Here is a 24568-nt window from a genome sequence, read left to right on the forward strand (position 1 = left end):
AGGTTAGGTTGGGAACATGCTATAATGCAAAGGTCGCTAAAGCCTCGGACAAATTACTGTACTTGATCGTAAAATTTCCCCTATACTGTAAACTGCTTCCTGCTTGATTTAAAAATCTCCCGTTCGGCAGCGCATCGTTCATCTATTGTCTGGTGTTGAAAGATTGAAATTCAGTGATGTTCGGATGTATGTTTTCACTAATCCCAGCAATCTACATAATTCTCCCCCAGCTAAGTTTGTAGTTCGTTGGGAAATGCAGTATCCTGGAATTGTGCTGAAGATTAATTTGTAATGTATATATATAACCAAAGGTTATTTGTTCCGTAACTGAAATACAAACCACGCTATTTACATGGGGTAATTACTTCGGCATAGCTGAACGACGAGCCATAAAAGTTTTAACGAGGGTTTCCTACCCCGCCGCTAGTTAGCGGGGGGTAGGGAGGGGTAGCTAGCTACCCCTCCCCCCTCACACACACACCGGTGAATACTTCTCTTTACTTTTGGCTCGGAGAGACGTCAGACGTGTCTGCGCTCTCCTCGTTTTTGACTGCCATAATTTTGTTTGCTTTCTCTTTTCAGTGTGTGTGTGAAGTTGGCCTCTATTTCTCATAATGCGTACGTTCCCTGGACTATCTGTCCGCCCTTGTGGTACCTTTATGTCGGCCTTGGACACGGATCCTCACTCCTTATGACCGCAGTGTAGGGGCCAACGGTGTGATAGGTCTAACGTGTGTTTGTTCCGTAACCGAAATACAAACCACGCTATTTACAAAGGGTTATTACTTTTAGCGTAGCTGAAATGGCGAGCCATTAGAATTTAACGAGGGTGTATTACCCCCGCGCTAGTTAGCGGGGGGGTAGGGGAGTGGTAGCTAGCTACCCCTCCTCCCCCTCACACACAGGTGAATACTCACTTTCACTTTTGGCTCGGACTGTGACAGACGTCTCTGTCTTGGTCCTCGCTTGGCAGCCATTGTCTGTTTTGTCTTTACTTAATCGCTTACTTTTCTTTTACTCAATATATATGTAAACATGTTTTCATGTTTGTATATATATTTGAGTATAGAAATAAGTAAGTTTCCTTTTCAGATGTGTGTGTGTAGTGTACGATATCTACGTGGAGGCCTCGGCAGTTAGGCCACCACGGCCTAATTTTATGGGTTGCGATCGAGTTTGACTTCGGTCTTTCTCTCTCTCTCTCTCTTGAGGTCGTTCACCCTTTTACTATGTTTTACTACGCCCTTGTAGCTTCCTTCCCGTGTGGGTGGGGTTGCTACGCCGTACATTTTGTCTCAATTAGTTTATGAATCTAATTGTAGTTGTTAATTTTTCAGCTTGTAGAACGATTCCTTTCGGGGTTTTCGTTTTTTCTTTAGTGTTCATTCATTTTTAAATTACATAATTACATAGTTACATAATTATAATTGTTATAATTCTGTTTTGGTTACAGCTCTCCTTCCGCGAGTGTAAGTGGTTGTGAGGGCACGTGCCTGTTGTGTAATTCTTGTTCCTTTTCCTCGGGATTCCTCTTCGGAGCCTTCCCGGGGGAATGAATGTGTACTAATATTATTTGTTTTATTTTTTTACAGTTACCGATCTAGTTCGTTTCTGTAATATAGCAACGGTGTGAGCTGTCTGGTTGAGTCCTGGGGATTCGGCTGTTGCTGCCTCCCCCCTTGTATTGTCGTCAGGGGCGTGTCTCCTTCTACTGGTAGTACTCCCGTGTTGACGGACAGCTCTCCAGTTCATTTTAGAACAGTCAGGAGGCTTGCCTCCTTGGGCGGATAACTTTCCTTCCGAGGGAAGTTTTTTCCTGTCCAGGCTTGAGCTTTTCCTCTTTTGGGGGGTTCTTCTCTTGCCTTTTTTTCGTGCGACTATGCTCTTGGTGCTGAGCGGTCGCACCTGCAGTTTCGCTCAAGGGGCTGGGCAACTGCAGGAGCTCCTCTTCGGAGGATGCCCCTTTTAGGTCACTGGCTGACCAGTCTCTTCCACGAAGTGTTTCTCTTTCGTTCGCGAGAGAGTACACTCATAGAGACTCCTCTTCGGAGGTTTCTTCTGTTGCTGTTGCTGTTGGCCTCCCTCGCCGTAAGGCCCTCCGTCCGCCTCGTCGTAAGGGCCTCTCATCTCCCTATAAGGGTGCTTGAGGCGCCTTTTTGAATCTCCGTTTGCAGCCTACAACTTCTTTTTCTCGATCTTCCGTCTTGGTGCAGATGGACAGCAGTCTAATCTCGTCTTCCGACGGGCAACGGTCTTCCCGACGGACAGCGGTCTTCCGACGGACATCAGTCTCCCGGCGGACAACGATCCCTTCGGGGCAAAGGGTTGCCCCCACGGGGGTTGTTCCCTTGCGTGTCAGGGTTTCCCTGCGCGCCCTTCTGTTCGTCAGCGCTCTCCTGTTCGTCAGCGCTTTCAAGATGATCTTCCCTGGGGTTCCTGTTACGCGCCCTGTGCGCCCACGTTCGCCCTCGCGATCTAGAACTTCGGTTCAGGTCGGGGTCAAGGACTCTTCTTCTTTGCGCAGGCTTCCACGCGTAGCCTTCTGCTCGTCAGCGATCATCAGCTCGTCAGCGATCATCAGCTCGCCAGCGATCGTCAGCTCGTCAGCGATCATCAGCTCGCCAGCGATCTCCGGATCGCCCACGTGTGTTACAGCTGGCACGCCAACGTTCTCCAACACTTATGAAGGAACTTGGTTCGCCAGCTACTAGCTCAACTGCGGATGCTGATCGCCATCGCGCGACCCTCAACTGCAGATGCTGATCGCCATCGCGCGACCCTCAACTGCGGATGCTGATCGCCATCGCGCGACCCTCAACTGCGGATGCTGATCGCCATCGCGCGACCCTCAACTGCGGATGCTGATCGCCATCGCGCGACCCTCAACTGCGGATGCTGATCGCCATCGCGCGACCCTCAACTGCGGATGCTGATCGCCATCGCGCGACCCTCAACTGCGGATGCTGATCGCCATCGCGCGACCCTCAACTGCGGATGCTGATCGCCATCGCGCGACCCTCAACTGCGGATGCTGATCGCCATCGCGCGACCCTCAACTGCGGATGCTGATCGCCATCGCACCCTTTCACGCGATCATTCACCTGCGCATGCTGCTCGCCATCGCACAACCCTGAACGATTGCCCGCTTACGCATGCTGCTCCTCATCGCACAACCCTGAACGATCGCCCTCTTGCGGATGCTGATCACCATCGCACCCTTTCACGCGATCATTCACCTGCGCATGCTGCTCGCCATCGCACAACCCTGAACGATTGCCCGCTTACGCATGCTGCTCCTCATCGCACAACCCTGAACGATCGCCCTCTTGCGGATGCTGATCACCATCGCACCCTTTCACGCGATCATTCACCTGCGCATGCTGCTCGCCATCGCACAACCCTGAACGATTGCCCGCTTACGCATGCTGCTCCTCATCGCACAACCCTGAACGATCGCCCTCTTGCGGATGCTGATCACCATCGCACCCTATCACGCGATCATTCACCTACACATGCTGCTCGCCATCGCTTACCGCCAGCGATCTTCTTCACCTGCGCGGCAGCACGATCCCTCGCCGTCACGCCCATTCGCCTGCGCGCCCACGCGATCGCTCGCCTGCGCGCCCGCGCGATCGCTCGCCTGCGCGCCCGCGCGATCGCTCACCTGCGCGCCCGCGCGATCGCTCGCCTGCGCGCCCGCGCGATCGCTCGCCTGCGCGCCCGCGCGATCGCTCGCCTGCGCGCCCTCGCGACCGCTCGCCTGCGCGCCCGCGCGACCACTCGCCTGTGCGCCCGCGCGACCATTCGCCTTTGCGCGACCGTTCGCCCTCGCGCGACCATAGTTCGCGGCGAATTCCACAGCCGGTGGTAGCAGCAGGGACGCGTGCTCCTAGGCGGCACTCGGGATCACCTCCATCCAAGCACAGGTTGGTAGTGCAGGACGAAGACAGGTCAGTACAGCATTCTTCCCACCTTCTTTTCAGACAGGAACCGTCGTGTCCTCTCCAAAGGATCGCCCGATCCCTTTCACCTTAGCGAGGATTTCGGACTCTGTGTCCTTGGAGCAGCAGACATGGTTTGATCCGCTGGCACGGGCGTTAATGAGGGTTATGAAACCAGCACTCACCGGCCAGGGTAACAAACCAGCGGCTGTCTCTCCTACGCTGAAGAGAAAGAGAGGAGTGGACTTCGTGGTGACTTCCCCCAGGGCGAAGTTGGTTCCCAAGAGGTCGGTCTCGAGGGTCCCCTCTCCTGCACGAGTACTCTCTCCTTCTCCCGCCCTGGAAGGATTTTTGGCGGGGGGGCTTTCCGTCGAAGATTTCTCCATCGGACAAGGGGTGACTGCTTACCTCTTCCTCTGGGAGCTTACCAGGTTCTTTCCCTCCTCGGTTACGGCCCGAGGTTTGGGTCAAGGAAGCTACAGGAAGATCAAGGGTACTTTCCTCCTCTCGAGCTCAGGCACCTTGGCCTTTCGTCGTTAAGTATCTACTTGCGGACAAGCTCGATGTTGTACCATCTGGACGCACTGACTGAAGGCTTCCTTCGGGTGTCTCATCTGTGGAGGTCAACGACCTCAGACACCCTTCCATCCTTGAGAAGAGTTTTGTCTTTGCCCAAGGACAGAGACTTAAACATCTGCTGTGCGGAGTAAATCGACTTCCGGTTTCACTCCTCCAAGGCGCTTTCTTCCAGACTCTGCAGGGCTCCAGCTCCCTTTTCTTTCAACCACGTCGGCCTAAGTTATCGGCTACGACAACTGGGACAAGGTGTCCAATTGCAGTTTCCTCCTGTCAGGAACAGATGGCACGGGAGACTCCCCCGGGGGGGCATAGTCCTAAAAGGAGTTCACGAACTCTAGGATTGCAGGTTTTTTCGCTGGGAGGATGCTTAAGGTTACTCATCCGAATGACAGCTTCCCGATGCCCATTCCCGCACAATCTCTGTGAGTAGCCAAGGATATCGCGCCTGCCGTCTCTGTCAGCGAATTCAGTGTCTCTGAACCTCTATGCCATAGCATCAGCAGAGTTGCCCGGTTGGGCAGAATGATCCATACCTTAGGCGAAGGTCTTCCTTAGGATCATCGACGGCTTCACCCCCGGCCCCCTCAGTCGATCCTTTCTTGTAAGGAAGGATCTGAGAGGGGATGTCCATAGTCGACCTCTCAGCCCTGATCAAGTTTGTCGAACAAACTTCGGCCAGCGTAGACCAGCAGAATCGATCAGACTGGTAACAAGGCGACAGGACTCCTTTAACCCTGGATCGGAAGGACGGGTACTTTCAGTTTCCATTCCATCCATCTTCCAGGGTGCTCGTCGAATTCAGCCTAAACTGCAAGTATTCCTGCTTATGATGCAGTGTGGCTATCCCGCCGTGGCATAGCAGGTTTGTTTCCCCAGAGAACTCTCCCTGCCTTCCTCTTGGCCGCTCAGGTGCAGACTTCCGCCTCCTCTGCTGTTTGGAGGGCTGGTCAACTCCGGTAGGCTCGGGTTTCGACCTTCTTCAGCGCCGGGAAAAGCTTCCGAATGCTGACCATGAGTGTGGGCTCATGGTATTTTGCTTGGAGCCTTCTCTTCCTCTGCCTCAACATCTGGAGTATCTGGCCATGATATTGAGTCAACCGCCTTACCACGTTGGAAACCCCGCTTCTCGTCCGTCCAGCGAGGTTAAGCAACGTCGGTACTTGGATGGGTGACCACCTGGGGACGCCAGATTCTGTTACCACATCCTCCGAGCCTTCCTTCGGTTGACTGTGGCAAGACTGAGGAGAGTCGCAGTACCTGTTCTCAGTCAAGCAGAGTTTTCAGCCCTACCTTGGAACGTTTCCTAGTTCTTCTTTCCTCATTGACCCGTTTATAGTCCGAACGGTCGCCTCAGGATAAGTTCCATGTGGGGCGATCCAAGTTCCGGTGGCTTCAGGCAATGTTTAACCGGACTCCCTGGCCCTATGGGACCAGCGGAACTATTAAACCTGCAATGGGTGTTGACCTATGGAGCCTCTTGATGGTAGTGGATATTCTCGTCCTTTCCCCACATTCTTGATGCGGTTCTCGGACTCGTCAAAGGAAAGGGGGGGGGGCATGTTCCGGTCCAGGCCTATGGTCAAGACCTGAAGGATACCTCTCCATCATTCAGGCAGGCTTAAGGGCCTTAGTCTGACCCCTCTTCAGATCCTACCGCTCCTGCCAAGTCGCCCCGTTGCGTGTCGACTTCATGCTAACCAGCAGGGGACGCATTTTCACACCTTCACATCTTGCAGTAGAGATACCGGGATGATTGAGATTCTCTCAATTCCACCATCGGCTCTCTCATTCCAGGCAGGGGAATGTTTCTCTCAGACTATCCGAGCAGAGCCTCATAGAGAGAGTGTACCTAGGGGTCTTTGACCTTGGGTAACCAGCAAGTGCTGGTCTGGGGGACCTGATCGCGACAGCTTGGAACCTCAAGCTTCCGCTAGTTTTCCCCCCAGTCTCAGACCCCGAGACTCTGGCAAGATGCATTCCGGTGATGGTGGGACAACTTCGACGCCTGCGTCTTCCCTCCTTTTTGTCTGCGGACAATGGGTCTCAACAAAACCAGGTTGTCTGTCAACCTTTCAATGGGAGAGCTCCACTGGGACTATGCGCAGAACGGTTTCTGGACCCTCTGCTTCCCCTGACGGAACTCCCGGGAGAGCTTCTCCCACGGCGCAGACTACTCAAGCAACCACACTGCGACATCTCTCCCGAACCGGGGCGTCGCTTCGGCTTCATGCCTGGAGACACTACGCCTCCTCCTCTAGAAGAGACAACCCGCTACAGTCGCGGTACGGAGGTCGCGTCATCTGCGATAGTCATCCACAGGGGTCTCCCAGGCAAAGTGAAGAGTCTAAGGTGGTTGGTGCCGTGGGAGATATACCTCTTCCCGTGAGGCCTCTTCTCCAGCAATAACGGTCTTATTGCCTTTCGGCGGGAGGAAACTCCCTTCCGCTCTTGGCAATGAAGCCTGTCGCTCAGCCTTTCCCTGACCTTCAGGCTTAAAGGAATAACTTTTTCCTGCCCGCTGGATCTATCCTCGCTCATGCGAAGCTACGATCGTCCCTGCCCTAGTCGGAGGAAGACCTCCAACTTGGAGCATGGCTCGGACTTTTAGTCCTTTAAGAGATCTTCTCAAGACCCTTTTACGACAGGCCTCGGATTGTATTCCGCCTTGGGTCTTCTGCTCACTCTGGCCACGGCCAGTGTGTAAGCAATCTTCTTGGTCTCTTACTACTCCCCCCCTTTCTAAGGAAGAGGGGAAGGCAACATTCAGGCTCGCTCCTGAGTTGTTGGCTAGACTCAGAATCTGAGGGTCCCGACCCTTCGGTCCGATTCATTCAAGATTTTGAGTCTCCATTCTGTGTCTGATGTCCCAAGACCTTCTCTTTCTTGCCAGTACAGGAATCGAGAGGTTAGCGCTGGGAACAGCTGCAGTTTGGCCTCAGTTGCAGCCGATTTGGGAACACAAGGAGGACATGGGGGGAGAGTCACCAGTATACCTCTTCAGCCCGGACTCAAGGACATTCATCTCGACCTGTCTTCAGACCCTCCCCCGTCACGTCGCCCTACAGCACGATGTTGGATACATCGCAACGTCCCTCGCCTTCGAGTAATACTACTCTGTGACGCAGGTGCTACAAGCTGGAGTCTGGAAGCGTCTGATGACCTTCGCAGCCCGCTTCCTGCAGGGCGTGACCCACAGGAGTCTCGATACGTTTTCTATCGCTCTGTGGTGGCTACACAACAGCTGGTCTAACCTCAGGCTCCTTTTTGGACAGGTAGCAGAAGGTTGAGGGCATTGTTATCAGGTTTTAGTCTGCATGAACGAAAGAAGTATGTCTGGCCCTTACTTCTTTCTTCATCATCCCCTCTACGGGGAAGCAGCATCCTGGTCTCTGCATAGCTGACCTCGAACCTCTGCAGGTAAACCATGCTTCCTTGTGTTCCGAGTATTGAGTCAATACTGTCGCGTCCCCCATACCCTGACGAGGTGGTATTGGGAACGTCCTAACCCAGAGTTCCTTCTGGAACTCCAGGTCAACTGCCTAAGACGGGTCACACTTCTTCCTTCACACACAAGCTTACGTAGGCCACATGGTTCCTTGCGGTGCAAGGAACTTGTGAGGTGCAGGGACTCCTTTTCTCGAGTGCGACTCACTCGGATTCTGAGTCCCCGGGTAAAGCCAAAGCCAGTATGGCTGGGGACTTTCCACCCTTCCTAAGGGATAAGTCACCCTTTGTAAATAGCGTGGTTTGTATTTCGGTTACGGAACAAATGACAAATTCGAAGATAATTTGTATTTTTCCTAACCATACAAACCTTAGCTATTTACACATATTTGCCCGCCAGCCCTGTCCCCCAAGACAAGTCCTACCTCTAAGTGAAAGTGAGTATTCACCTGTGTGTGAGGGGGAGGAGGGGTAGCTAGCTACCACTCCCCTACCCCCCCGCTAACTAGCGCGGGGGTAATACACCCTCGTTAAATTCTAATGGCTCGCCATTTCAGCTACGCTAAAAGTAATAACCCTTTGTAAATAGCTAAGGTTTGTATGGTTAGGAAAAATACAAATTATCTTCGAATTTGTCATATTGAGTGTAGGGAGTGGTCTACCTCCCAGTGGGAGAGGTTTGCCCGGCGATGTAAGAAGAAGGCCAAAAGGGATCTTTCTCCTTCGGAGGTTTCTCGGAAGAGAGAAAATCCCAAGACTTCTTCTTCCGCCGCCCTTTCCTTCTCCGAAGCTCCCACTCGAGCGGCCTCTTCCGAGAGGCCGGCGAGTGGTAGCGTAGACCGTAGTGCTGTTAACCGATCCCGGGGTGAGGGAGAGGTAGTTGCCTCCCATAGCGAGGCGGCTGCCCCTCCCCCCCGGAGGAGGAATTTGTATCTAATAATTATCTTTTTCAGCTTTGGGCTTCCTTGGGTCTGCAGGGTTCGCCCTCCAAGGAAGCTCTGTTTGACATGATCAAACTGGGTGCGACCGTCAAACAATCGCCAACTTCAGCGGAGATAGAACCTCTGTCTGTGGTTGACATTGTTGTGACGGAAACATCCCGTGGGTCTAGCCAAACGCCCGTTCCTGTGGCTGTGGTAGCTGAAGGCTCTGACTCCCCCTCCGAACATCCTTCGAGGGAGGAGCTTAGTCCCACGGTCTCTCCTGCCGGTGATTCTCCCTCTCGGGGGAGTTCACTAACAGAGACTCCTCTTCGGAGGCTCATCGATGGTCAGCCTGCTGATCCCACAGCTCCTCTTGGGCGTATAAGGCGGAAGGCTCGTCCTCCCCTTCGCCGTAGAGGCCTTCCTTCCCCCTTCAAAGGGGTTAAGAGGCGCCTCTTCGGCTCGTCGTCACCACATTCCTCTGCGGAGGAGACGACTCGCCGTTCTCCTGTCCTGCCAGCTACCAACCTAGACCTCTCCAGGGATCGTTCGCGATCCCCTTCGGAGGATGGTCATCCTTCGGGACATTGTGACCTGTCGCCCAGACCATCTACCTCTAAAGTTCCTGATGCGTTTGACGCGCCACCTGATACTGCCACTGCGCAGTCCCCGGGCCCTTCGGGGCTGCAGGGGCTTGAGCGCAAAACTGCGCCTCTTGCCCCCAAGCGCCAGGCACCGCCTGAGCGCCCGCCTGCCGATGTTGCTGCTGTTCCTGACTTAGCGCCTCGGCGCTCACCCTCAGCCGTTCGCGCCTCCGTTCCTGTTACGCACCAGGGTCCCCCTGCGTGCCCACGCCCTTCGGCGCCCCGTCACCCTCCAGCAGTTCCTGAGGTAGCGCGCACCCGTCCAGCTCCTGATACGGCGCTCCTGCGCTCACCTGCGCACACGCGCCCAGTTCCTGATACGGTGCTCCAGCGCTTACCTGCGCATACGCGCACCGTTCCTGACAGGGCGCTCCTGCGCTCACTTGCGCATACGCGTCCAACGGTGCCCCAGTGGCCACCTGCGCTCACGCGCCCTCCAGCGCCTCGGCGCCCCCCAGTTCCTGTTCATCGCGCGCGGTTCAGGAGGCACCTGAGTTGGCGCACAGGCGTCCACAGGTTCCTGCGTACTCGTCGCGCCCATCGGGGGAAAAGCGCGACACACGCCCACGCACGGTTCCAGCTCACGCGCGGTTCCAGCTCCAGCGCCCACGCGCTCACCAACGCACCCGCGCGTTGCTTTGGACTCATCGCGCCCACCTATGGAGATGCGCGACACGCGCAGTTCCAGCACCAGCGCCCACGCGCTCACCAACGTGACCACGCGTCGCCCAAGAGGCTCCCAAGTTAGCGCACGGGCGCTCACGTCCGCCTCTGGGCTCTCCCTCTAGACCGCGCGAGCTTGCACCGGATGCAATCGCGCACGACGCTCCGGTAACGCGCCCTGTTCCTGTATTTAGGACAACTAAGGTTGCCCTTCAACAAACACTATAGCGCCCTCATCCAACGGCGCGCCCCACGCGGCCGCCGCAGCAACGCACTCCGGTGCGACCGCATCCTGATGTGCGCCCACGATCGCCGGCGCGACCAGCGCGCCCACAGGCGAGTATGCCGGTCTTATCCGACCAGCGCCAACCATCTCGCCCCTGCTCCAGCGCTAACGCGCCCTCAGCCGCTTCTTCCGGATACGCGCTCAGGCGCCCCCGTTATCTCGCGCCCTTCGGGGCCGCACCAGGTCGCTGCGCGCCCACGTGTTCGGCCTCCTCTTGCTCCAGCTCCTGATCGCCACACGCCTACGCCATCGCCTACTCGCTCTCGCGACCATGTTCCCGCTCCAGCTGCTGCGCGCCACCGCGCTATCGCTCCTGAACACCCGCCATCGCGCCCTCGCGCCCGCCTGCGCCCACACGGGTGCGCTCGCGCGAGTTTCCAGTATCGCGCCATCCATTCATGCGCTACCCTGATCAGGGCCCGATTTACGAGCCCCAGCGCGAACGCCGACAGGCGGACGCTTCTTCGTCGCGTTCCCCTTCCCGCAAGCGCAGACCAGCGCTCCCCGGACAGGTCTAGGAGTTCTTCTTTTTCAGCCTTGCAGGCGAACCCTCGTTTGTCGACGCCTCCTAGGGATCCCTCAATCCCCTTCCCTCCATTGGGGCTGTCAGACAGCAGCCCTGGTTCGGCACCCTAGTCAGAGCCCTTGTGCAGGCGATTAAGCCCGCCCTCTCTGATTTGTGTCACGAACCAGCGGCAGCTTCCTCCCCCCTGAAGAGGAAGAGAGGAGTCTCTCCCGTGGAACCTCCTCCGAGGCCTATTCTGTCTCCGCACAGATCCTTACGCAAGGCTCCTCCTCCCCCTCAGACCTTCTCGCCCTACCCTGCGGAGGAGGATTGCCCCTCCTCAGGAGAGTCGGATGAGCCGGAACACTCCCCCATCGCACCAATGGGGGAGGCTCCTCCTCTTCCCGAGAGGTCTTCTTGTCCAGAGGTGGAGAAGGACCTGCCCCCTTCGCTACTTGAGTCCTGTATCCCGCCCAGGAGGGAGCCTAAGGACTAAGGCGATCCCCAAATCGTCAGCGAGGATCAGGCAGGAACCGTCTAGAGCCGTCGAGGATGTCCACGTGTCCCTCCAGGAAGAGCCACTGGGGACGGGAGACTTCGCTGCAAGTCCTTCGGGAGGAGAGCACCAGGAGTCAGAACACGCGTTCTGGCAAGTCCTGACCCTCATGAGGAACCTTAACGGGCTTCCCAGACCCTGAGGTCACACCTCGTGAAGGGAAGGACACAGTCCTGGACCGCGTCTACGGCACTCAGAAACCCTCTAGAGCCAGTGCAGTTTTGCCCTGGTCTCAAGGGATGGAGAGTGCCAGAGACAAGGTCGAGGGCCAGCTCTCTGAGCTTGCCTCCTCCAGCAGATCGAGTGCCGGTAATAAGCTCCTCCCTCCTCCTCGAGTCCATCAGAGGAGGTACTTCGAGATCCTCGAGGAGTCTTCTCTGAGTCTTCCCTTACACCACTCCGTGGAAGAACTCACAGTGGGAGTCCCTCTTGAGAGAGACTCCAACCGGCACGTGTCCTTCTCAGCCACTTAGATCCTGAGCCAGGAGAAGGTCACCAAGTGCGCCATGCAGGCGACTTCGTGGCTCGACATCTGGCTGGGGTCTCTGGGCATCCTGGTGTGGTCTGAGGACCTCTCCAAAGAAAGCACCAGGAAGGCGCTGGAAACCTTTCTTCTCTCGGGCACACGGACCATTGAGTTTCTGGCCCACCAAGTCTCGAGCTTGTGGGCCAACACGATCCTCAACCATCGGGACGCTGTGACCGAGAGGTTCCATCATAAGGTACCCAGTGCGGAGTCTAGCAGGCTCAGACACTCTTCCGTTCTTGGTAAGAGCCTGTTTGAGCCTAAGGACGTGGAGTTCACTGCCGAGAGGTGGAGGAAATCCAACCAGGATTCCCTCATCCACAGGGCCCTGACATCGAAGCCCTACAAGCCTCCAGCAGTCCAGCAGCCCCGTCCGGCTAAGGACACAAAGAAGACGACCACCGCAGCGAAGCCCAATGTGTCTAAGCCCTTTCCTGCCAAGAGCAGAAGGGGCAAGAAGTCCTCCAGGGGAGGCAAAAACCCTAGAGGTACCAGCCGAGGCCGGAAGCGCTAGGGTTGGCAATCCCCCTGCATGTCCACCAGTGGGGGGATGCCTTCAGAGTTGCGCGACAAGGTGGCAGCAACTCGGGGCGGATGCCTGGACGATCTCCGTGATCTCTCAAGGTTATCGCGTCCCGTTCACAGCCTCTCTACCTCCCCTGACAGCGAACCCAGTGTCGTTGAGCTCTTTTGCCATGGGATCGGCAAAAGGGCAGGCCTTCCGGGCCGAAGTCCAGACCATGTTGGAGAAGGACGCTCTCCAGGAGGTTGTAGACGGGTCCCCAGGCTTCTACAGTTGACTCTTTCTTGTGAGAAAGGCGTCTGGAGGCTGGAGACCAGTCATCGACCTCTCGACCCTGAACGGGTTTGTCAAGCAGACTCCGTTCAGCATGGAGACGGCAGACACGGTCAGACTTGCTGTGAGACCACGAGACTTCATGTGCACACTGGACCTGAAGGACGCGTACTTCCAGATCCCAATCCATCCGTCTTCAAGGAAGTACCTGAGATTTTGCCTAGACAACAAGATCTACCAGTTCAAGGTGCTGTGTTTCGGTCTCTCCACAGCTCCTCAGGTGTTCACCAGAGTTTTCACCATCATCTCTTCATGGGCCCACAGGATCGGCATCCGTCTCCTTCGTTATCTGGACGACTGGCTGATCCTAGCAGACTCGGAGGTAACCATTCTTCGCCACTGAGACAGACTCCTCGAAGTTTGCCAGGATCTAGGGATCGTGGTAAATCTCGAGAAGTCCTCCCTGCAGCCCTCTCAGAAACTGGTATATCTAGGCATGGTCATAGACACCAATCTCCACAAAGCCTTCCCATCAGACGAAAGGATAGCAAGGCTGAGGAAGGTTGCGAAACCTTTCCTCAATCGAGAGGAACTCCCAGCCCAATCGTGGCTTCGTCTCCTCAGCCACCTCTCCTCCCTGACCCGTCTCGTTCCCAACAGCCGCCTCAGAAGGAGATCCCTCCAGTGGCGACTCAAGTCTCGGTGGAGTCAAGGACTCGACTCCCCGGACATCCTGATCTCCATGGGATCTGCGGAACGAGCCGACCTCAGTTGGTGGTTGGCAGACGAGAACCTACGAAAGGGAGTGGATCTTCTCGTCCCTTCCCCGGATTTGATGCTGTTTTCGGACACATCAAACAAAGCGTGGAGGGCCCACGTTCTGAGCCACAGGACCTCAGGCCCGTGGTCAGAATCAGAAAAGTACCTTCACATAAACCTGCTAGAAATGAAGGCCGTATACCTGGCACTTCAGAAGTTCCACCAAGTCCTGGCGGGCCACTCTGTGGTGGTGATGAGCGACACCACCACGGTCGTGGCTTATATCAACAAGCAGGGAGGTACCTTTTCGGAACAGCTATCCCATCTTGCAGTAGAGATCCTGAGATGGTCCGAAGTCCACTCGATTTCACTAGCGGCTCGCTTCATTCCAGGCAAAAGGAATGTGCTCGCCGACAGTCTGAGCAGAGTGACGCAGATAGTGAGTACCGAGTGGTCTTTGGATCCACAGATAGCCAACAAAGTCCTTCCCCGACGGTGGATCTGTTTTCTACGGCGCTGAACACCAAGCTCCCGCTGTACTGCTCCCCAGTCCCGGACCCCAAGGCTCTCTGGCAAGATGCCTTCCAACAACGGTGGGACAACGTCGATGTGTACGCCTTTCCCCCGTTCTGTCTGATAAGGAGGGTACTCAACAAGACCAGAACATCGGTCAATCTCTCAATGACCTTGATAGCTTCGCTATGGCATCATGCAGAGTGGTTCCCCGACCTTCTGCAGCTCCTCACGGAGATCCCTAGGGAGCTCCCTCCACGTCGCGAGCTACTCAAACAACCACACTCCAACATCTACCACAAAGCCGTAGCTTCGCTTCGACTTCACGCCTGGAGACTATCCAGCATCTCCTCACAGAGAGAGGATTTTCGCAACAAGTTGCGAAAAGGATGTCTGGCCACCTGCGCAACTCATCCGCAGGAGTCTACCAGGCGAAGTGGCGAGTTTTCTGTGGTTGGTGCCGTGGAAGGGGTATCTCTCCCCTCGATGCCACTTTACCAGCAATAGCAGAGTTCCTCGTTTATCTGCGGGAAGAAATGCGCCTTTCAGTCTCAGCAGTGAAAAGCTATCGCTCAGCCTTAAGTCTTGCCTTCAGGCTCAAAGGAATGGACATTTCCTCCTCGCTGGAACTGTCTCTTCTCATACGGAGTTATGAGCTTACCTGCCCTCAGTCAGAAGTGAGACCTCCTCCTTGAAACGTGGTTCAAGTTCTCAGGTCTCTTAAGAGACCTCCCTACGAACCATTACGCCAGGCTTCTGATCGCCACCTTACCTGGAAGACGGTGTTCCTGCTAGCTTTGGCCTCAGCCAAGCGAGTCAGCGAACTTCATGGTCTCTCCTACGACGTCGCCCATTCAAGGGGATGGGGGGAGGTAACGTTCAGCTTCGTCCCTGAGTTTGTTGCCAAGACTCAGAACCCGGGAGTGCCGGACCCAAGGTTCGACTCCTTCCAGGTTTCGAGTCTCCGTTCTGTAACAGATGACCCAGACCATCTCCTACTGTGCCCAGTCAGGAGTCTGAAGTTGTATCTTAAAAGAACAGCTGCAGTCCGCCCCCAGGTGCGAGCTTTGTTCGTGAGCACCGGGGAAACAAAGAGGAGGGTCACCAGGAATACCATCTTGGCCTGGATTCGCAAGGTAATTCATCTGGCCTTGAATCCTGACCCTCCTCCGTCACGTCGCCCTAGGGCGCATGACGTCAGGGGCGTGGCTACGTCCCTGGCCTTCAAGAAGAACTTTTCGGTGACGCTGGTCCTGCAAACTGGGGTGTGGAAGCGTCAGACCACCTTCACGGCCCACTACCTGCAAGACGTGACACACAGGAGGCTCGATACGTTCTCTATCGGCCCTTTGGTGGCTGCACAACAGCTGGTCTAACCTCAGGCTCCTTATTGGACAAGTAGCAGAAGGTTGAGGGCATTGTTATCTGGTTTTAGTCTGTGTGAATGAAAAGATCTGTCTGGCCCTTTTCTTTTCTTCATCCTCTCCTCCCTTGGAGAAAAACAGCATCCTGGGTCCTTTGCACAGCTGACCTCGAACCTCTGCCGGTAAACCATGCTCCCTTGTGTACCTAGTATTAAGTTGTAATACTGTCATGTCCCCATACCCTGACGAGGTGGTATTGGGAGAGTCCTAGCCTAGATTTCCATCTGAAGAACTCCAGGTCAACTTCCTAGGATGAGTCACTGCTCACCTTCACACACAACTTACGTAGGCCGCAGCAGTCTCACAACTGCCTGCGAGGAACAGGGGCCCCCTCAACCCACGAGTTCTTTCAAACTTGGGTTCGGGGTCTCTGGGGCAAGCCAAAGCCAGTATGGCAGGGTACTTAACACCCTTACTAAGGGTGAAGTCACTCCATGTAAATAGCGTGGTTTGTATTTCAGTTACGGAACAAATGACAAATTCGTAGATAATTTGTATTTTTCCTAACTATACAAACCTTAGCCATTTACAGTTATGTGCCCGCCAGCCCTGTCCCCCAAGGTAAGTCCTACCTCTAAGTAAAGTGAAGTATTCACCGGTGCGTGTGAGGAAGGAGGGGTAGCTCCCTACCCCCCCCCCCCCCCCCCGCTAACTAGCGGCAGGGTAGGAAACACTTGGTAAAACTTTTATGGCTTGTTGTTCAGCTACGCCGAAGTAAGTACCCCATGTAAATAGCTAAGGTTTGTATAGTTAAGAAAAATACAAATTATCTACAAATTTGTCATGTTTGGAACCATCTAGTTATGATATTTAGGTCAATTAAGCATTTTTTTTGTGTGTGTTTCTGTTACAGATCCCAGTAATCTGCATTCTTATTCCCCTATTAAGTTTGTACAGTGAACCCTCGTTTATCGCGGTAGATAGGTTCCAGACGCGGCCGCGATAGGTGAAAATCCGCGAAGTAGTGACACCATATTTACCTATTTATTCAACATGTATATTCAGACTTTTAAAACCTTACCTTGTACGTAGTACTGTTAACAAACTACCCTTTAATGTACAGAACACTTAATGCATGTACTACAGTACCCTAAACTAAAACAGGCACAAATATTAAAGGCAATTTTATATCATGCGTTTCCTAAACACGCTAAAAAGCACGTTAAAAATGGCAACCAATGTTTTGTTTACATTTATCTCTGATCATAATGAAGAAACAAACTGGAGGTAGAGCTTTGCTTATTACCCAGACATATTTCCCATACTATTCCCTTAGAACTACATCACATCTTCCTACTTTATATATATATATATATATATATATATATATATATATATATATATATATATATATATGTTACTGTATATATATGGGTTATTGAAAAAATCCGCGAAGTGGTGAATCCGCGATGGTCGAACCGCGAAGTAGCGAGGGTTCACTGTAGTTCATTGGGACATGTCCTGTAATTGTGCTGAACACTATTTTTTTTGTCCTATATACAAGCAAATGTTATGTTTACGGACCTTCCTGAATCCTTTGTCGGCTGCGTGATTTCAAAACTTAGTGATGTTTACCTTTTGTTTGTTCCGTAACTGAAATACAAACCACGCTATTTAATATGGGTAATTACTTTCGCCGTAGCTGAAATGACGAGCCATTAGAAATTTAACGAGGGTTTACTACCCCACCGCTAGTTAGCGGGGAGTAGGGAGGGTAGCTTGCTATCCCCCCTCCCCTCACACACACCTGTGCTTGAGCTCACTTTGCTCTCGGCTCGGGTGGTAGTCGGACGTGTTCGCTGTCACCCTCGCCTTCTTTACAGCCATTGCTAATCTTTTGTTTGCTTTTCCTTTGACAGAGTGTGTGTGAAGTTGGCCTCTGCGATGCGTAAGTGTCCTGGTTTACCTGACCGCCCTTGTGGTACGTATATGTCGGCGGTCGAAACGGACCCCCACCCCTTGTGTCCTTACTCTAAGGGCCAACGGTGTGATAAGAATAATGTGTGTGGTGAGTGTAGGGAGTGGTCTACCTCCCAGTGGGAGAGGTTTTCCCGGCGCCGGAAGAAGAAGTCCAGGCGGGATATTTCTCCTTCGAAGGTTTCTTTGAAAGGAGAAAATCCCAAGGGCTGTTCTTCCGTGGCCCAAACCTCCTCCGAAGCTCCCTCTCGATCGGTTTCTTCCGAGAAACTGTTGAGTGGTAGCATAGGCCGTAGTTCTGTTGACCGATCTCGGGGTTTGGGAGAGGGAGTAGCCTCCCATAGCGAGGCAGCTCCTCCTCCCCCGGGGGAGGATTTAAATGTAAATGTTACTAATAATGATTTGTTGCAGCTTTGGGCTTCCTTGGGGCTTGAGGGTTCGCCCTCCAAGGAAGCCTTGTTTAACATGATCAGGTTGGGGGCAGCTGTCAAACAATCGCCGACTTTAGCAGAGGTTGATCCTCTGTCTATCGTCGACGTTGTTGTGGCAGAGGCTTCCGATGAATTGTATCAAACCTCTGCTCCTGATGTTGCTGATGTAGCTGAAGGCTTAGTTCCCCCCTCCGAACATCTTTCGTGGGAGGAACTAAGTCAAACGGTCTCTCCTGCCGGTGATTCTCCCCCTCGGGGGAGTTCACTCATATAGACGCCTCTTCGGAGGACTGCTGATGGTCAGCCCGCTGACCCCTCGGCCCCCAGAGGGCGTATAAGGCGCAAAGCCCGCCTTCCTCTTCGCCGTAGAGACCTTCCTTCACCTCACAAGAGTGTCAGGAGGCGCCTCTTCGGTTCATCATCTCCGCAGTCTGCTGCAGAGGAACCTAGCCGTCGGTCGCCGACTCTACCAGCTACATCCCTGGACCTCTCCACAGATCGTTCGCAATCTCCTTCGGTGGAAGGTGGTCCTTGCAAAGGACACGCCGACCTTCCACCCGCCAGACCTGCTGACCTGCCGTCGCCGTTCCTGGCTGCTGACGCGCTGTGGGCGCCTACTCACCCCGTTGTTAAACGGGCAATGGTCCCTTCGGGGCACAAGGGGCTTTCACACAAATTTGTGTCTAAGTCCCTTACGCGCCAGGTATCCCCTGCGCGCCAATGTTTACCTGCGCGCCAGCGCTCGCCTGCTGATGATCCTGTTATAGTGCGCCAGCGCTCACCTGTTCGCTAGCGCGCTACTGCACGCCCCTGTTCTCCTGCTCGCCTACGCGCCAGCACTTGCCTGCACGCCCACGATCTTTTGATCTGGGCGCAAAAGGGAAGATAACCTCTTCATCTGCTCGCCAGCGCTCTCCAACGCGCCATCGGACCCCGCCTGCTTGCTATCCTTCACCTGCGCTCCATCGCGCGCCCACGACTTTGCACATGCGCGCCCTGCGCGCCCACCTCTACAGCCAGATGTGCGCTCTCATGCGCGCCCGCGTGCAAGGGATGTATCTCCTGTGCGCCGCCCAACGTTATTGCCCTCACGGGCTCTTCGAGATCCTGCGCGCACGCGAGCGCTCATCCAGCCTTCTGCGCGCCCTCTGCAATCTCCGGCCCGCACCATCGCTCGCCCCCGCGCGCGCACGCCAACATTCGGCCCCGCGCGCGACCCAGGCCAAATCCCATCGCGTGAGCGCCATTGCGATCCCACACGTGAGGCTGCAGGACGCCGCGCGACCAGGTCATCATCTTCACGCCCCCCCCTCCCCCCAAGCGCAGAACAACGCGCTCGCCGGAGGGAGGGAGGATTCCGGTTCAGGGACTTTTCTCCTTCTTTTCAGGCAGACCCTCCTTTGGTAACTCCTCCTAGGGATCGAACGATCCCCTTCCCTCCAGAGGGAGTGTCTGACAGCGCAGCTGTCAGTCAGCAGCCCTGGTTTTGGTCCCTAGTCAGAGTGGTCATGCAGGCTTTTAAGCCTGTTCTCTCTGAGCTGGGCCACAAATCAGTGGCAGCTTTGGAAGTACAGTGGAACCTCTACATACGAATTTAATCCGTTCCAGAACCAACTTCGGATGTAGAAATTGATCGGATGTCGAAACGAATTTTCCCATAAGAATACATTGAAATAGGATTAATCCGTGGTTGAGCCCAAAAACCTATGATAACTTCTTAATAAACTACTACACATAACTTTCCCATGAGAATAATGAACACTAAATTAGATAATAGACATGTAAATAAGAAGAATAGACATGTAAATAAGAAGAATTAGCAAAAAATGATAAATAAGAAACGGGTTTTTAGCGTCACTTTACCTTAGAAACTCCAGCGCAGGTGTTGTTCGTCTTCGCTACGCAGAGAGGAGAGAGGAGACGGACGGACGGCGAGGAGGTAGAGAGGTTAACTACGATAAACGTAACACTACCGTAACTTATTCTAACTTACACTAAGTGAACTTTAACATAACTTAGCTTATTTTTTTTTTATTTTTATATTTTATATTTTTTTTTACATTTTCTTTTTTTCTTTTTGATGATTACGTAATTTTAATCACTATCACTTACATTTAAAATTGACTGAATTTCTTTTGCTTCACTCTTTTCCGTTTTCTGTGTTTCACTTTCTTCCTCTTCACTCTTTGCCGTTTTCTTCGGTTCACTTACATCCTCTTCATCGCGAGTTCGCTTCGCAGTTTTTTTAAAGAAAGCATCGATAGATAATTGCTTCGTACGGCTTTTCAGAATGTTTCGAAAGTGCGTTAGGCAAACATCATCGAATTGAGAAACTACACGACAAACCTGCAATTTCTTTGGATGGTATTTGTCGATGAAGTCGACCACGTCTTGATATTTTCCTAACACCTCTTTTATTTGCGCTGAACCTAACACATGTTCTACCTCCTCGCTCTCTTCCTCGTCATCACTCATGTGTTCCGACATAGCATGGAGTTCCTTGAGCTCATCCGTCGTCAGTTCGTCGTGATGTTCGGCGACGAGTTCCGTAACGTCATCTGCGTCGACCTCCAGACCCATGGACTTGCCAAGGGAGACGATTTCCTCTACGGCTTCCGCTGCACCGACCACGGGATCAGGTTCGGGGTCAAAACCCTCGAAATCTCGGGGAGAAACTGCATCAGGCCACAGCTTCTTCCATGCAGAATTGAGGGTCCGTCGAGTTAATCCCACCCAAGCCTGATCAATGATCTTTAAGCAGTGCACGATATTGAAGTGGCCCCTCCAAAATTCACGCAAAGTTAAGTTGGTGCTTTGCGTGACATTAAAGCACTGCTTGAATAAGTGCTTGGTGTACAGCTTCTTAAAATTAGAGATGACTTGCTGGTCCATGGGCTGGAGGATAGAGGTGGTATTTGGTGGAAGATACAGCACCTTTATGAACTTGAATTCATCGAAGATATCATCTTCAAGTCCGGGGGGGTGAGCGGGTGCATTGTCAAGGCATAGCAGGCACTTTAAAGGCAATTTCTGCTCATGAAGATACTTCTTCACAGAAGGACCGAAAACTTGGTTTACCCATTGCACAAAGAATTGCCTAGTGACCCAGGCCTTCGAGTTGGATCGCCAGAAAACATGAAGCTGATCCTTATCGACGTTGTGTGCTTTAAAGGCCCTAGGGTTCTCCGAATGGTAAACAAGCAAGGGCTTGACTTTAAAGTCCCCGCTAGCGTTGGCACATAGAGCAAGAGTCAACCGATCCTTCATTGGCTTATGCCCAGGCAATTTCTTCTCTTCAGCAGTGATGTAGGTTCGACTCGGCATCTTCTTCCAAAACAGCCCGGTTTCATCACAATTGAACACCTGCTGCTCTACGTAGCCTTCTTCCTTTACGATATTTTCGAATTTCTTAACAAAGTCAGTTGCAGCCTTTGTGTCCGCACTAGCAGCCTCTCCGTGGCGAACAACTGAATGAATCCCGGACCGTTTCTTAAATTTCTCGAACCAGCCACGAGATGCCTTGAAATCATCTGAGGAAGGCTCGGTTGAACTCTCCCCAGCATCACCCACAGAGCTCTCCTCCTTCAAGTCCGTAAAGATGGCGTGCGCCTTCTCGCAGATAACGGTTTCGGTGATGGTGTCGCCAACGATCTCTCTATCCTTAATCCACACTAGTAGAAGTCGTTCCATCTCTTCTATGATAGGGGTACGGCGTTTGGAAATTATAGTGATCCCCTTAGAAGGTTTCATTGCTTTAATAGCTTCCTTCTGTTTAAGGATTGTCGAGATCGTCGAGGTATTACGGCCATACTGTTTAGCAAGTTCACTCACGCGGATGCCACGCTCATGTTTTTCAATAATTTCCTGCTTAATTTCTATAGAAAGCATTTCCTTCTTCCTTTTCTCACCACTACCACTGGCAAAACTAAGCCTTTTTGGACCCATGATTTACGTAAATTATCGTTAATGGATGCACGTAAAAAATCACGATTAATTCACAGTTAATATCACAACGCAAAGAGCACAACCGCACGAAGCCGACGAGAACAGAGGACTGACCCAAGCCGCGCTAATTGAGCGTCCCTCCGAGGTCGATGTGCTGCCTTCTATCGGCGGAAATAAAAAACACTTCAGGCGCTATGAGCACCGACTACGCGTACGAGTATTGTTTACTTCGGGTGTCGAAAAAAACATTCGGGTGTAGAGTCGGAACGTGTTCGAATTGTACTTCGCGTGTCGAAAAATTCGGATACAACCGGTACGACGAAAATTGCTACTTCGTGTGTCGAAATAAAATTCGGGTGTAGAGTCAAAAATTTGCTCGAATTTTACTTCGGATGTTGGAAAATTCGGATGTAGATACGATCGGATGTAGAGGTTCCACTGTACTGATAGTTTTTATTTTTTCTAACTATACACATTCTTGTCCCGCTATCACCTTCTCCATAGAAGTCCTGCCTGCATTCTGAAGTGAAGAGAGCTCACTGGGTTAGGGTATAAGCAAAGAGGTTGGTCTATCACCCCTGATAACTAGCAGAAGGTTGTTGACAGATTGCATAAAATTTTTTATAGCTAAAGCCAGCTTTTACTGAAACATATATGCTAAGCAAAGAACTCAGGTGTGCATAGTTAAAAAAATACAAATTACTTTGTCTTTTGTCATATTACTAAAAGATATTGTGATATTTTCATCAAAAAGAATTAAAGAATGTGATGGGAGATGACACGGAGAAATAAGTGGCAATTTGACTAAAGTTACGTGGTCTTAGCTCATATGTGCTGATAAGATCCCAGTGGATAGTGACAAAGATCATATTGAACGTTAGGCCCTAGTATATGCATTGCAGACTTATCCAACACATTATTGTATACTGTATGTTAGTTATATTATTTCAGTTTTGTGTTATGTAGTAAAATATAAAACTCTCAGGACTAAATGCTTTAAAACCATTTTCTCATTATTTATGATGGCCTATCTTTCTATTGATTGATTGATTGATTTAAAGTTTTCAGGCATCCTGACATCTAAGGTCATTGACGCCGTATCTTTCTATTGTTTTACATAATATTGTTATCTTTCTATTGTTTTACATAATATTGTTATTGAGTAAAGGACACAAACCAACTCTTATTTTTTTTTCTTTTCAGACAGACCAAGAATCATTATTATCTGAGGAGGAAAAATGGCGGTGAGTTTTATGTAGCAGAAAAAAGATATGTTGGTTATTATTATTGATATAAATTATTTTTATAAAGTTGAAGGATTTTGAATTTTACTTCAACCATTGTTTGTGCTTGAGATGACATATATATTATTTGATGTTCTTTATTCCTAGTCTGGAGCACCTACGTCTCCACGAAAAACACAGAGGCCATGAAGAAATGCATGCAGAAATGGTGCTCATACTATTAGCAGTCACGGTTGCATCACAGATTGGTTTGGTCGCTTGGAAGAAACACCATTACAAATCCTATCAGGTAGGAAATATACAAAGAAAAGACCTCCTTGTTGGTTTTTAACAGGCAAACCTCATACAGTCAGACTTACCATTTATGTGGATTTGGTAATAGACATTCCACCGAATGAGGAATACAGTAGCCGCAAATTATTGCTGCACACTGAACATGCTTGTGTATCTCAGCTTTGAGAGATGGTGTACTGGTAATAGTATTCATAGTTACAGTGTATAAAACCAAACAGTATTTGTTCCTGCACAGAATACAAACCTTATATTCTTTACATAGGAAAAGAAATTAACGCAAGCTGGCGTACAGCTATAAAACTTTTAACAAGGTGTCCTAGTGGGGAAGAGTACCCCCAGCTAATACCTTCTCCATTTTGATCTTAGCCGCGGATGATGACAGATGTCTCCTTCCACATTCTCACTGGCTGGCTGAAATTGAAAACTTATCCTTTTTCTCTTTTTTAGGTGTGATTCAGCGTATGTACTTAAGGGTGCATGATGTATGAATTTGCCTAGGCAAGGTGGACTGCCCCTGTGGCACATTTATATCCTGGGAGTACACAGACCCTCACCGTCTTTGCCCTTCATGCAGAGGACACTCCTGCACGGATGCTTCCCCTAACCCAGAGTGTAGGGAGTGGTCATCCTCCCAGTGGGAGCAATATAGCAAGAGGAGAAGAAGAAGGCCAGAAGTGACTCTGTCTTTGGGAATTTCCTTGAATTCTTAAGAAATCTCGACTTCTTTCTCTTTCCCCTGGTACACCTCTCCCTGACTTACTCGCTCTGTCTCCTCCAGGGAATGGTCAAGTAAGAGTAATAGCCGTTTGACTCTCGGTCAACCTTCGTGTCAGGCCGCTTCCTTCTCCCCTAGCCAGGTGGAAACTGTATCACAAGACACCTTACGTCTGCTTTTCGATCCTTTTGGACTCTCGGGTCCCCCTCTAAGGACTGGCTTTTGGAGGTGCTGGCCAGGAGTGTGTTTCTGCTTCTGCGGGTTGGCTTTGGCACTTAAAAACTCTAGAACCATCAGGAGGCAATTCTCTGCATTGTCTTATGCCATCCAGACCTTCATCCTCCTTGGATCCTCGTCCTCTTGAGGATCTGCAGGGTGGTTCTTGTCAGAGTTCTTCCCAAGTGTGCTCTTCCCCAAGGTTAGCGCTAGGAAGACTTCACTCGTCCTCTCCCAAGTGAGCTCT

General features: G+C 52.0%; 1 protein-coding gene across 1 annotated transcript in view; it reads left to right on the forward strand.

Annotated features, from left to right (window-relative positions):
- LOC137655657 (E3 ubiquitin ligase RNF121) overlaps window positions 1–24568 on the forward strand; it is a 64008-nt gene that overhangs the window by 1456 nt on the left and 37984 nt on the right. Inside the window, exons 2-3 of the mRNA XM_068389595.1 lie at window positions 23056–23096; window positions 23244–23385. Coding sequence (XP_068245696.1) covers window positions 23056–23096; window positions 23244–23385 — 183 coding nt within the window. The remainder of the gene's footprint in view (window positions 1–23055; window positions 23097–23243; window positions 23386–24568) is intronic.

The sequence above is a fragment of the Palaemon carinicauda genome, chromosome 16 (assembly GCF_036898095.1).
Source record: "Palaemon carinicauda isolate YSFRI2023 chromosome 16, ASM3689809v2, whole genome shotgun sequence".
Classification (NCBI taxonomy): domain Eukaryota; kingdom Metazoa; phylum Arthropoda; class Malacostraca; order Decapoda; family Palaemonidae; genus Palaemon; species Palaemon carinicauda.